Genomic DNA, 13,982 nt, shown 5'->3' with positions numbered 1-13,982 from the left:
AGGCAGGATCATATGTGTCAAACCAAAGGACAAGGAAAGAAAGAAAAACAAAATCTGACTTCTTTAGCAATGGAACATTCTCCAGTGACATCTGAACAAATGGTTTCATAAGCACCGAACATGTGACATCAACAGGCAAAGAATTAGAGATTGTGAGAAAGGAAGTCTATTCAGCAGCTCTGGAAATGGAAGAGCAATAATGAAATAGCCACGGTTTATACCTGCTCTACAGGTTATATCTTCTCTCTCCCCTTCTGTCTATCTATCTCTATTTCTCTGTCTCTGTCTGTCTGTTTCTGCCCCTCTCATTCCAGGCTGTTGGCCTTGAGCTCATAGTATAGCTGAGGACGATCATAAACTTCCTACCCTTATGCCTCTGCCTCCATGTATGCCATCATGACTGCTCCACACAGTTTTGGAGATTGAATCCAAGTCCTCATGCATGACAAGCAACCAAATCTCCATCCCACATACTCTCTCTTTTTAACAAGAGGTTAGTATTCTCTGAATCTCATAATTATATCTAATTGTCTGTTTGGTGATTTTCAAAATAGGCATCAGCTCAGCTCCAAATATTTAACCCACTCTTTCCCTCTCAACTATGGAGTTTATGTTCTTTTCTCTATACCTCACATTGTCTTAAATATATTTTGTGATTACAGTGGAAAGTATTTTTTTTTTATTAACCACAGGTATTTTCTTGACTTTTCCCCAAAGACTACTGCATTCAGCAAATAAAGACTTCTTTGGTTGAGCTTTGGAAGGTCAATTTTAATGGACTCAATGTTGTAGAAGCCATTTTGTAGTTGTTCCTCTTTGAGAGTATGATAGATCTGGCATATATTTTCTTGATAAAATCGAACCTTTACACTCAGAATTCAGCTGTAACATTGTGTGAAAAGGGTCTTGGTGGCTTTGTCACTGAACCTAGCAATCATTTTCTTCAAAGTCATCTTCCTCAAATGCTTCATACTGCGGACTGATTTTGTCTATAAACATCCATCTCTATCATTTTCTTGGTATGTCCTTTACTGGTGTTAATTCTTTTATTTAAGAGTGTTGAAATGGGAAACAGAACATGACTATCTCTGTCCTCCCCCTTTCATTTCCTAACATCACTATATTTTGTGAAGTGAGCATGTACTCGCAATTCTTCTTGATAATGTTTATACTCATAAAAGTCAAAGAGGCACGCAAACATTTCTTACTTCAAGGACAAATACTCTAGACGTGAACTTGATGGTCACAGAAGAGGCAAGTAGGTTCACTCTCTCAGTCCAGCTATCATTATTCCTTACTTTAAGTTCAATTGCTTATGAAAGTTTCCCTTTGATGACCCTTCTTATTGCTTTTAGACACTACTACAGCAGAATGCAGAGAAAGAACTTCACTGAAGTGACAGAATTCATCTTCTTGGGATTCTCTAGCTTTGGAAGGCATCAAATAACCCTCTTTGTGGTTTTCCTAAGCATCTATATTTTAACTCTGACTGGCAATGTCATCATCATGATGATCACGCTCATGGACCATCACCTCCACACTCCCATGTACTTTTTCCTCAGCATGTTGGCAAGCTCAGAGACTGTGTACACGCTAGTCATTGTCCCAAGAATGCTCTCCAGCCTGATTTTCCACAATCTTCCCATATCCTTGGCAGGTTGTGCAACCCAAATGTTCTTTTTTGTCACCTTGGCCACGAACAACTGCTTTCTGCTAACAGCCATGGGTTATGACCGTTATGTGGCCATTTGCGATCCCCTGAGATACATGGTCGTCATGAGCAAAGGAATGTGTGCCTGGTTGGTTTGTGGATCTTTGGGCACTGGTTTGGTTATGGCAGTTCTCCATGTGCCAGCCATGTTCAGTTTGCCCTTCTGTGGCACAGTGGTGGAACACTTTTTCTGTGACATATATCCAGTAATGAAACTTTCTTGTGTTGATACCACTCTCAATGAGATCATCAATTATGGTGTAAGTTCATTTGTGATTCTTGTGCCTATAGGGCTGATATTTATCTCCTATGTCCTCATCATCTCTTCCATCCTTAAAATTGCCTCAGCTGAAGGCCAGAAGAAAGCCTTTGCCACCTGTGCCTCTCATCTCACTGTGGTCATTGTTCATTATGGCTGTGCCTCTATTGCCTATCTCAAACCCAAGTCAGAAAGTTCAGTAGAAAAAGATCTTCTTCTCTCTGTGACATACACCATCATCACTCCCCTGCTGAACCCTGTTGTCTACAGCCTCAGGAACAAAGAGGTCAAGGATGCTCTATGCAGAGCTGTGGGCAGAAACACTTCTTAACAGATTTGAAATTTCTGTGAGGAAATCTTCAGCCCAGTATGTCTATTCACCAATAAGCCACGATCCCTCTGCTCATCAAATACAGTGTTTATAGATATAATGTCAGAGAGTAGAAATGCCTTTATTTTATTGTGTCAGAAAACAGAATTTTGGCTCCAATGTTTGGATCTCAGGTCCAAGAATCATCTTCTGTTGGATTAAGCTCATTTGTTTAAGTTCTGGCTAGCTTTGGTTTGGAAACCTCTTTTGGTTTCTACTTCTCATAGACTCTCAAGCAGTCAAGACCTCTCTGTCTGGTGTGGATGTAGAGAAGAGACAAGTGTACCTTGGCAGAAAGGGGTCTAAGGATAGTGAACTGCAGGGCCAACAGCTTTCATTTCCTCTTTCATGCTCAAGAGAGAAGGCCTTCATTCAGGTGAGTTAACAATGTAGCCATTTTAGAAAGGGTTTGCTTGATCTGTATTGACTGAGAGGTAAAGGTCTTTGCAAAAAAGAGTCCATATTTCATTATTTAGTTATACTAACAGCTTAAATATTATCAATTTCTATGTCTATTTCTATTTTCCTGTATGATCAAAGCAAAAACACCTTATTTTCACAGACTATGCAGTAAAGAAAACATCCTGAGGAAGCTTCTCTGTAGCTACATTTTTATTCTTATACTTTTCATAATGACTCTTTTCAACCTATAGAAATGTTTGTTTTTAGTTTTTGCATAACAGCTGAAATGAAACTGAAATTGCTTTCTTAGATACAGGTTGTTCTGATTCTAGAGTTCAAGTTAAACGCTATTAAATTTCATTCTTGAAGCACACTGTGCAAGCTTCATATTTCTCCAGGTATTTATATTAAAATTACTAGGATCATAGTATATTATTTTTAATTCTCAATAGGGAGAACTTGGGGAATATTTGTGTTGTAGATATTCCCACTTGAATTTGTTTATGTCTACTCAGAAAAGAGCTAGAAACATTTTCAAGAGACATAGATGTGAAAGCAACTACATTTTTACCAACTTTGTGACACCCATGGTTACTATATACCCAAATCAATTCCTAGTCCTTATTTTCTATTCTGACTCACAGAAATTGGGCTGAGCATCTCATAGGTGGTCTGTGGCTTTCTTTGTTCTCTAGATAGCTACATGAGAACGTCCAGGCTGGATGTAGAGGGTCCTCTATGTCATCTGTGTCAAGCCATGCCAGTACAATGGCATAATATCTGATGTCAGAGTTATTGATTAAAACTTTCTGATGGCCTCTTAGGAATCTCACCTGAGTTTCATAATTACTTTGGTATGCTTGGAGTATCAGAATGTTTTTGAGCTCTCTTCAACAATTCACTAAATTTTCTGTGTAAATATGGATGTGTTTATCTGCTATATTAATCTAAAATATTTTTTTACTAATTCTATGAGAATGTAATACAGTGCACTTTGATCCCATTTACTCCAAATTTTTCAAAGTTCCACCCCAACTCCCTATACCCCTAACTTTTCATCTATCTTTTGTTTTTATTTAATGACCCATCAATTATAATAGATCCTCAGTTAGGGACGTCAGCGCATGGACCTCTTCCCACTTCATGCAAGAATGTTGACTTGCTATATAATTTGTCCATATAATTCTACATGGGGGTGGGCAACAGATGGAGTGTTGCTAATCTGCCTTTAAGAAAATTGGTTCTCTCTCTACCAAAAGCCACCAATAGTCCATAGATACTCAGTTAGGGACGTCAGCTCACGGACCTCTTCCCACTTCATGCAAGAATGTTGACTTGCAATATTTTCTTGCAAGAAAACATCGCTACTATGAGTTCATGAGGACACTGTTTTGCTCCAATCCTCCATAACCTCTGGTTCTTACAGTCTTCCCACCTGCTCTTCTGTGATGGTCCCTGAGCCTTGTAAAGGGTGTGTGATTAGATATCCCATTTGTTGGATGAGCAATCCCTAGACACTCATTTTTTTTACACTTAGATCTGTTGGTAGTTTCTGCATTAATCATTATACACTGCACAAAGAAACTTCTCTGATGAGGTCCAAAGGCTACCAAAACAAGCTGTAGCCATTACTTTTGGTTGTCCATTAGACCTTGGTGGTAAGACCCTTTTATGAAAAACAGCATACACATTGGTCACAGGACATGGAGCAATCAAGTAGGTACTGACCCAGAAGCTTCCTGCCTGTTGGTTAGCTTTCATACTAATGGAAGGTCCTATATAGTCTGTCGGAGGAAAAGTTACTGGTAGTCTTACCCAGTTGGGAGCTCCATTATATTTTGAAAGACATGGTAGAGATTTCCTTGGGCAAAAGAATTGAATTTTCTTTTTTAGAGACCATTTGGTTCCATATCTCCTTTTGCTATTCTCAGGATGCATCCTTTGATTCACATACTTTGCTCACATGGTTATCACATTATTTTTTTTTTGGCTAAGATGGGAGATGTCTTGGGATCAGGAGTAAACACAATCTTTATTGAGGGGTGATCAATTCTTATCCCCATTCCTTAAGTGTTTGGCACCCCTCCTACCCTGTTCAACACTTACCAATAAGTGAACAACCCACTGGGGTTCTACATGCTTTACATACTTTCAGACTCAGTACTGGAGACAGCTGGAGTGCAGCAAATGAGTGGGCAAGCCTAAGCAGCCCCAGAAACTCCCAGCTGGATGAGTCATGGACAATGAGTCATTTGGTTCTGGCTCCTATAATTTATCCACAATACCTGTATTGCTTGCTAATGTGTGGGCTATTTTCATGTCTTCATTGTTTTTTTCTAATAATCATCCCCCCAATATCTTGGCATACTCATGTTCCTTTATCTTATTTTTCTACCCTTGTGCATTACAAATATCTCTATTCATTTAGTACCATTTTTGTTCAAGTCTTTTGTTCATCAGAAAATGCCTATAATGTTATTTATATACTCTATGTACATTTCTCAAGCACTATGTGCCAAGTAATTATCTGGTTCTGGGACTACAATAATGAGTAATGCAGGAACCATTTTTCATGTTATTCTTAGTTCAATGGGGGAAGTCAGGCAAAATGACAAGAAGTACAAAAACAACAACAAAACCCTGCAAAAGGCCTGTGTAAGGCATTATTGTTTGGGTCAAGGGTATTCTTAAAAATAGAAGAGCAAAATGGACAAATTTATTTAGGAAGCCATAAAAGAATTCACAAAGTAGTATTATTTCACTAACTTTGTGTGGCGTTGAGTCAACTGATGTGTTGAGGGATGACGAAGGGTGATCAAGAGATATGATGTATTTAAACAGTGGCACACCAACCTGAAAAAGTCTGAAGTATTAGGAAGTCAGGGGCTTCATTCCTGTCTGTTGATCCACCGTCATGCTGACTATTAGCAGAGTAAAAGCAGGTGCTTAATACATCTTCAGGAAGTTAAAGATTGTGTGCAAGGATCGCCATGTGAGTAGGTAAGTCCTATCATCTTCCTGTCCATCTTTTAGACTTCTCTCATATAAAGTTAGCTAGAAAAAGTGAACAGAATAGAGGTACCAACCATGGAAACACACTTAAAATTGCTTTTCCCTGCTGTAGAATTGTTTACCTTATTTATCACGTGCTCACATATTTACAACAATGAATTCCTTAAAACCAGAAAAAGAATCATTATTTTGAGGGAACTGAGACTAACATTTGATCAATATTTTTGAACCCTAATCAGGAAAATAGCCTTGACAAACTTACAAGCAAGTACTCTTTAGCCTGTGATATAAAATCAAGGGTTGAGATATTACAAAAATGTGTCTGTTAGGAAAAAAGTTATAAAAAGATTATCACAGATCTCAAAATTTCTCTGCTATGATCTTCGCAGCATTGATTTTGCAGCTTCTCCAGAGAAAAGTTTTGCTTGGTGTGTTTTACATTCTCTGAAACATTAGAGGAGAAAATGACTTCGGCACACCTGACAATAAGAGGAACAAAACATATTGATGAGTACAGATTTCTTGGTACAAGAGGGAGGAAAGAAGGGGGCAGGAAAGATAAAATTAGTAAAAGACATATAGTCAGTGGGCACATGCAGAGCTTTGCTTCAAAAATGACTTATTTAAAATGCGTAAAAGTCATATCAGCTTTGTTACTGGTGCTGTGTGAGAGAATGTGTATGTTAGGTCATTTGCGTGAGAGTTTAGATATTAAGGGAATTGTTGGAAGGTGTGATTTATTTGCATGCTCTCATTTAACAGTTAGGATATGAAGTGTCCCTTCAAAAGTTTCATGTACTGAAGCCTTGTTTTCCAGCTAATGCTGCCGTTTGGGAAGATTATAGAAACTCTATGATGTTGAACCCAGCAGGAAGAACGGTGTCACTGAGGCACCCCCTTGGGGGCTGTATCTTGTCATGCCCAACCCCTTCTCACTGGCCACCATGAGATGACCAACTTTGCTCTTCTGTGTCTTCCCTGTCACCATGTCGTGCCTCACTACCTTCCACAAATGGGATAGCTAACTGATGGCACACCAGAAAGTGGTGCCAAAGTATATTCTTCCTCCTTTAAACTGACTGTCAGGTGTTGGTCACAGACGTGAAGGTTTACTATGAATATCACCTCTACTATTTCTACAGCTCTCTGTAGTTCATGAATTTATTTGATCCCCATAGCACTTCTGTAAGGTAATATAAACATTCCTGCTATGTTTCAATTTTTGGTCTGCTAAATCCACACCTGGCAATAGTTGTTTAAAGTTTCCCAAGATAACACATGCCATTAGAGGTAAGAGTAAGTCTAAAACAGAAGTGAGTCTTAGTTACAGATTGGTCTATCATATACCCCATTCTTCATATTATCTATCTATCTATCTATCTATCTATCTATCTATCTATCTATCTATCTATGCACGTTCATAATTCAATAATTCTAATCAGAGAACAAACTATGATTAATATATAAACTTTACTTTTCACATGTTAAGCTTCACTTCAATCAATATTGATTCTTTCTTTCTGAAATGTTGTTCCTTTCTTGTCTTTGTAACAAAGTCTATTATAATCATGGTTGAGTATTTATTATGGGCACTTGATATATTTAGTTGAAATTGAACTGAGTTTGTATCAGAGTCCTTGCTTAAATAAATGGCCCATATATTTTGCAATATTGTATGAACTATGACTTACTATTAAATGGATTCTGACTTTTAATTATTTCACTTGTTATTTTCATAAGTATAACAAGTATCCTTAGGTTAAGTGTCAGGCACTAAGCTAGGTATTAAGGATACATAAATAAATAATATTAGTGTGCTGCTTTGAGTGGCTAGCAATCTGCTTGCAACTCATTTTAATACAGGGTCATTAGCGCTGCACACAGAAAGTCTAGAACTAGAAGAGAGAATGAAATGATGTAATTGTTAGAAAATTTTGTTTCTGCATATATTGGTGGGAGAAAGTTAAAGTGAATGATTTGCCCAATGCAAGCACTGTGCTAAACCCAGAAGTCCTCAAATCGAACCTACTAATAACACAAGTGCATTAGGGCAATAAATCTAGAAACACTACCATTTATAGCCAAATTTTAGTATTTAATTAGAAAATGCTCATTATGAGAACAAACAAAAAATTGTGACATACAGGAAAGAGGAAGCCATCTGTATAGAAGAAACTTTATATTATGTATGTTAGCATTCAGGAACATTAAAACATTAAACATATATAGATTCAAGAGCATATAGGAATATCTGCATACAGTGAGTCATAGAATTTCAGTCAAGAAATCTAGACTTGAAAATTAAATTATGTGAAATGAAAAATTTACTAATCTACTTAACCACTTGGTAACATTGTAGACTAGAGTCAAGAAACTTGAATATAAATAAAAATAATGAATCTGAAGAACAGAAAAAATGGATGAAAAAAGGAGAAGTTTTAGTGATTTGGGCAACAAGGATAAAAAAATCTAACACCCATACACTCAGACTCTTAAGGAGAAAGGATAGAATTGCCATAAAAACATTCAAAGATTTATTGGTTTAAAGTTTACTCAAGCTAGTTAAAAACATAAATTTAAATCTAAGAGTCTCAGTGAATCCTATGCAAGAAAAATAAAAACAATATCAAATTAATGTTTCACACACACACGCACCCCAGCACTCACAATTAATAAATGAGAAAAATAAAATTTAAAACCAAAGATGAAGAACCTTAAGACTTACAAAGACTTAAATGGTGCATTATATATCATGAAATGAGAGTAATTTAACTAATGATAAATAATGAAACACAGAAAGCAACTGAATGATTATTTGAGCTAGACTATACATTTGTATTCAGCAAATAATATCACCAACAAAGAAAGCAAAGTAAGTACACTTTCAGAGGACGGAAAAGAGAGAAAACATATGCTTTACTAGAAACAGTAAAAAAAAAGTTTCTCAGACTGAAAAAAAATGACACCAGATTCAAACTTTAGATTTACAGAGAGAAATGAAGATGTCTAGAAGTGATAACTACATAAGTAAATACGGAAAGATACATTTTAATATATCAGCTGTTTGAAAACACAACACTATAACACATTATAGCATGCTATCATAAGCTTTATAATGCAGGTAGATACGTTGTGAGAGGCTTTGTCTAGCAAGAAGCAATGAAATCTTAACACCAAACAGGACTTTTCGGAGCTATGAAGACATATGTTAATCCATGGAGCAGCAGCAAGAAGCAAGAAGCTGGCTTCTCTAGGGCAGAGATGCAGAAATCATGGTAGATAGCCTTAGATCCTTTGTGGGAACTTAGGAGAAGATTTACAAGCGTGTGCTTGAATCAGTGAAGTTGAATACTCCCTCAAGGACACTTGGCCTTCCGTTTGCTACAGAGTCTTAGAGTTCATGAATTACTTTAAGTCTTGAAACCAACTGGGGAGCTGCAATACCCTGCTGACTTGACTTATGTCAGATAATAAATAGGCATCACTTAAGGTATGATATATTCTTTGCTAACTGATTCAAGGACCCATTCTGTGGTTATTTTTCTAGTTCCTCCTCATGCAATGAGGACATATATACCCAGTAGCTAGAAGGATATTCAAGGTGAGTCCTGATCCCTAGGAGGTAGACCAACAACCAGAAGCATTGATAAAATGCCTCAGTGCATTCATTATATGGCAGAAAAATGGAAATTTGTTACTATAAAAGAACTTGGTGGAAACCTGCCCTTGGCACTTTGCCAGAAAGCTATTTGGGATAAGGTATGTTCTGGAGACAGTCTGCTACAGGAAGAGATCTGAGAAAGGTGCTTATTTACTGCTATATTCTCTGGAGTGCTACTGAAGCTGCTAACACTGTAGGAACCTGCTGCCAAAGATGCCAGTTCATGCTAGAAAACCTGCAGATCACTCTGCGACTAGGAAGGGAAGCCCCTTTCTCATGCAGTGTCTTTGTAATGCTCAGTGATGACACACACCACTGGTGGAAATCACAGCTTCATTCCCCCCCCAGAGTAAGTGATGAAAAGAAATTTGAGTCTGAAGCATAATCAAATGGTAATATCCAAAAAAAGGTGTAACGTCAAGAAAGTCAATTATGCATTATTACTCTCGGTCAAGGAAGCAGCGCTATTACTTCCTCCTTTCAAAACAGATTTTTAATGAGAAAATATATGAATCAACTCTTATCAGATTTTGGACAATAGGCAGTGAAATTTGTGCAAGCTATAAAGCAAAGTACATGGCAGGGGTAAAGGAAACTGCACAAAATAAGAGCTGTAAAAAAAAAAAAAACCAGAAGCATTTCCCTCCCTGTTTTTTCACAGAATGCAGAAGCATGTATACAGCAGGGAAGATGATCTAAAGCTGCCAGAGAACAATTACAAGGAAATGTAAAGTCAGATAGGAATTCTCCAATGTGAATTTGGTTGAAGAATAGAGAAGGTGAACTGAACACCACAAACATCTAACTGACATATCAGGAAGATCGTACTTTGTGGGTGTAGTGACTTCAATCCTAAAATCAAGTCTAGTGATACACCATATTCAATTTAAGAAGAAAGTACAAGGGCCAGTGGGACCCACAATTGCCTCACATTTATACTAGAACAAAGCTAATTCTTTCCTTTTTAAGATGTATAAAAACCTAAGCCATTCACACGTGAAATAAAACATCTCTAGTAGTCACTAAAAGGAAAAGCAAAAAAAAAAATGTTAAGAATGAACATGAGCGTCAAGAGAAACATTATTCAAAATAGAAGAGATAAGAGATGACAGAGTTAGCGGTCAAGGATGTTAAAATAATTACACTATTTCAAATATGTATACAGATTAAAAGAAGTCAGGGATGGGATGAGAAGATAAAGGGGATATATGAAGGAACCAAATATAAAACTATTTAGACATTTGCACTGGGAAATTTACTGGATCAGATTAACAGCAGGCTAGAAAGCTGCAGATGGAAAGCTCACCGACCTTCAAGACATAATAGAAATTACCCCAAAAGGAGGAAATGGAAATAAGCTATTGAAAACCATACGTAGGAGCTGAGGATATAGCTCCATTGGTAGAGTGATTGCTTAGCAGACATGAAGGCCTGGATTCTACTTACATTGAGTGTGGTGTGCACATGTGTAATCCAAGGAGTAGGGAGGAAGAAGCAAGGCAATTAGAAGTTCAAAGTCATCCTTGGCTACATGTAAGTCCCTGCCTGGAAAAATAAAACAAAACAAAGAACAAGCACTCAAATACCTGAGACAATAAACTGGACTACTAATGGAAAAAAAATCAAGCAACATGATCTCAATAATCTCAGTGAAAGAGAATAAGAGGAGTCAATTACAGTCATAATATTTCAGTATTAGAAGTCATAATTTAAAATATTATATAAATTATATGCTTATTATATCAGTCTGTTTATTGTTATTGAAGCAAAAAGTACTTGAAACTAGGTAGGTTTTAAACAAAAGAGTTTCATTTAACTCAAAGTTCTAGAGGTCAAAGTGTATGGGGGCAATATCTGTTTGGTTTTGGTGAAGACGTCATGGCAGATGACATCACAGCATGGTGCTTGGAATTATGGGAGAAAATGTGAGGAAGAGTGAAATTACTTGTGAAACCAGTTGTGGGAGACTGAGGAACTGTCTTTTTCATTTTTAATAAAAACTCATTCTTGTGGGAACTAATTCAGATGCATGAGATTTTCACTAATTCCTTCTAAGGTTGGTACTCTGTCATCTAATTACCTTCTGCTAGGTCTCACTTCTTAAACGTTGTCCCTTTAGCTGTCATCCTCCACCTTGGAGAACTAAATTTCCTGCCTATGAACCCTCTAGGAGACCCTCCAGTGATACCCAAACTGTAGCACCCCAAGATGAAGTTCAGTGAAACACAAGCAAGAGAACACAGTTTCACTCCTATATTCCTACACCCCAAATCATACAAGGGAATATCAAAATGATATTGAGAAAGCCAACAGCAAAAAGAAAAAAATGTCTTAAAAGCTTCCAGAAGAAAAACATAAGTTGCTCACGTTCTGATTAGTTTTAACAGTCAATTGACAAACCTTATGCTTATCCAGGAACATCATCTCAACTGAGGAACTACCTAGAGAAAATTTTTTGGTGAGCATGTCTGGAGGGTTTTCATGGTTATTAACTAATATAGGAAGGATCAGTCCTCTATGGGCAGCACCAATACCTAGGCAGGTGGTCCTAAACTGTATAAGAAAGGTAGCTAGTTATGAGCCAGCCAGCCAGCATCCTCCTGCTCAATAGTTTCTCCTATACTTTTGTTTTGCTGTTAGTTCTCTGTTTTGGGTTAATGTGCTGTGTAGCAAGCAGACCTGTTGTTATATGACAGACTTTTCTGAGTGACGCAACACATATCCCTACTCACACCAGACAGGGACACCATGGCAGACCAAAGTATGGATACCACCAAAGTCCAACTTGATGAACCAATATGTTTTGTTGGGGTTCCTTACAGAAATATGGATGACGGGTTACTTTTAGGAGCAGAAAAGACTCCAAGAAAAAAAAAAGAAAAAGAAAAGCCCACCAGAGCATGGGTGATAGATCCCAAAGATGGTAATCAATGGAACACTGCATAGCTGGCAGACATCTCAACAGACTGAGGAATGTCCTTATCAACAGACTCACCTGCTCTAAACATCTTTCACATGCTTGGTTGGTTTCTCGTTCTTCCAGACAGCTGGGCCGATCTCATGAGTCTTCTTTGCAGCTTCATTCAGTTAGCCAGAGAGAGACTCTGAGTTTTCCTTGCTTACTCTCAGGGGAGGGCCCTGTGGATTTGGTCAGTTTCAGGGATTTCCTGAAGCAATTTTGAGTCATTTACCTTCACGCTTAATGAGCTTCTCTGTAAGATGGAATACTCCAACTGTAGAGAAAAGTGTTACACAATATTTGCCTTCACATTCCCGCCTTGAGTTGCTGCCTTCACTTCTCTCAGTGATGGGCTGTGACCTGGAATTGTAAGCCAAACCCATTTTCTCCCAAAGTTGCTTCTGGTCAAGGTAACTGTCACAGCAACAGAAACTAAACCCTAACAGTTTTCATAGATTTATTAAAACCAGTTAGACCTCCTGTTGAAGGCAGTGACAAACAGAAGCAATGACAGAGTATTTTTAAAGTACTAAGTAATAACGTCTGCACGCTTAGATTCTATATGCAGAAGAATATGACTCATTTATGATTTTAAACCCAGACTGAAAATTTATTGCCTACATACCTGTACTACAATAAATATTAAAAGTCCTTCAAATGGGAGAAAAGAAATACCACACTGAAATGAGATTATATACATTGGAGTGAAGAAAGTCAGAAATTATGAATGTCTAAGTTAATCTCAAATACACTTTAAAATATTTTTAAAGGGCCACCAGGATGGCTCAACAAGTAAAGGCACTTGCAATCCAAGCAGTGCAAGCCTGAGAACATGGTTTCAATCTGTAGAGCTCATACAAAGATAGAAGAAGTGGGGGCTGGAGAGATGGATCAGTGGTTAAGAACACTGCTGCCCTTCTAGAGGACTTGGGTTTGATTTCCAGCACCCATATGGCAGCTCACAGTGATTGGTAACTCCCATCTCAAAGGACCTTATGGCTTCTCCTGACCTCTGTGGACACTGCACATATTAGTATATAGATACAAATGCATACAAAATGCCCATACATACAAAATATAAATACATTAGTTTTTTAAAACTGTGAAAAAAGTGAGCTGACTTCACGATGTTGTTATTTTATGTTCACACATATGCTATAGAATGTTTAGTCACACACACAGATCTTTTTCTCTCTCAAACACAAAATATTAATAAATGAAAAATCATTTTAAATTATCTTTAGAAAAGGTGTATTGGAATTTAAGTCATGCAGAATGAAGTGTAGGAGAAGAGTGACAATATGAATAGGAATGGGGATTGGACCTCCATTGTTGTAATCTGATGCTGCATGTGAGGTGCTATAATGCTTTCTAAAGGTATGCTATGACACATTAAGAATGAGTATTATAAACCCCTGAGCAACCACTTAAAAGTAGAACAAAGAAGTACAGCTAATAAGCCAATGTTGGCTGTGAGATAGAATCTTAAAACATAATTAATCCAAGTAAGACAGGAAAAGAGAAAAAATGGAACAAAGAAAAGGTGGGTAATACAACTGAATAGCAAAATGATAGATTAGGCACAACTGTACTAATAATTATGTTACA

General features: G+C 37.3%; 1 protein-coding gene across 1 annotated transcript; it reads left to right on the top strand.

The window, feature by feature from the left end:
• The first annotated feature begins 1,304 nt into the window (after positions 1-1,304).
• On the top strand, positions 1,305-2,368 carry Or10j5 (olfactory receptor family 10 subfamily J member 5). The gene has a single exon (XM_048448854.3). It carries the CDS (start codon positions 1,333-1,335, stop codon positions 2,299-2,301), a length of 969 nt encoding a protein of 322 aa, XP_048304811.3. The 5' UTR covers positions 1,305-1,332; the 3' UTR covers positions 2,302-2,368.
• The last annotated feature ends 11,614 nt before the right edge of the window (positions 2,369-13,982 follow it).

This window comes from Myodes glareolus, chromosome 5 (assembly GCF_982192425.1).
Source record: "Myodes glareolus chromosome 5, mMyoGla1.1, whole genome shotgun sequence".
Taxonomy (NCBI): domain Eukaryota; kingdom Metazoa; phylum Chordata; class Mammalia; order Rodentia; family Cricetidae; genus Myodes; species Myodes glareolus.
The sequence above is the reverse complement of the archived record's forward strand: the minus strand, read 5'-3'. Positions and strand labels throughout refer to the sequence as shown.

Bases quoted from the DNA above. Each gene is read 5' to 3' on its own strand.
- Or10j5 (XM_048448854.3), top strand. From the start codon at position 1,333: ATGACCCTTCTTATTGCTTTTAGACACTACTACAGCAGAATGCAGAGA.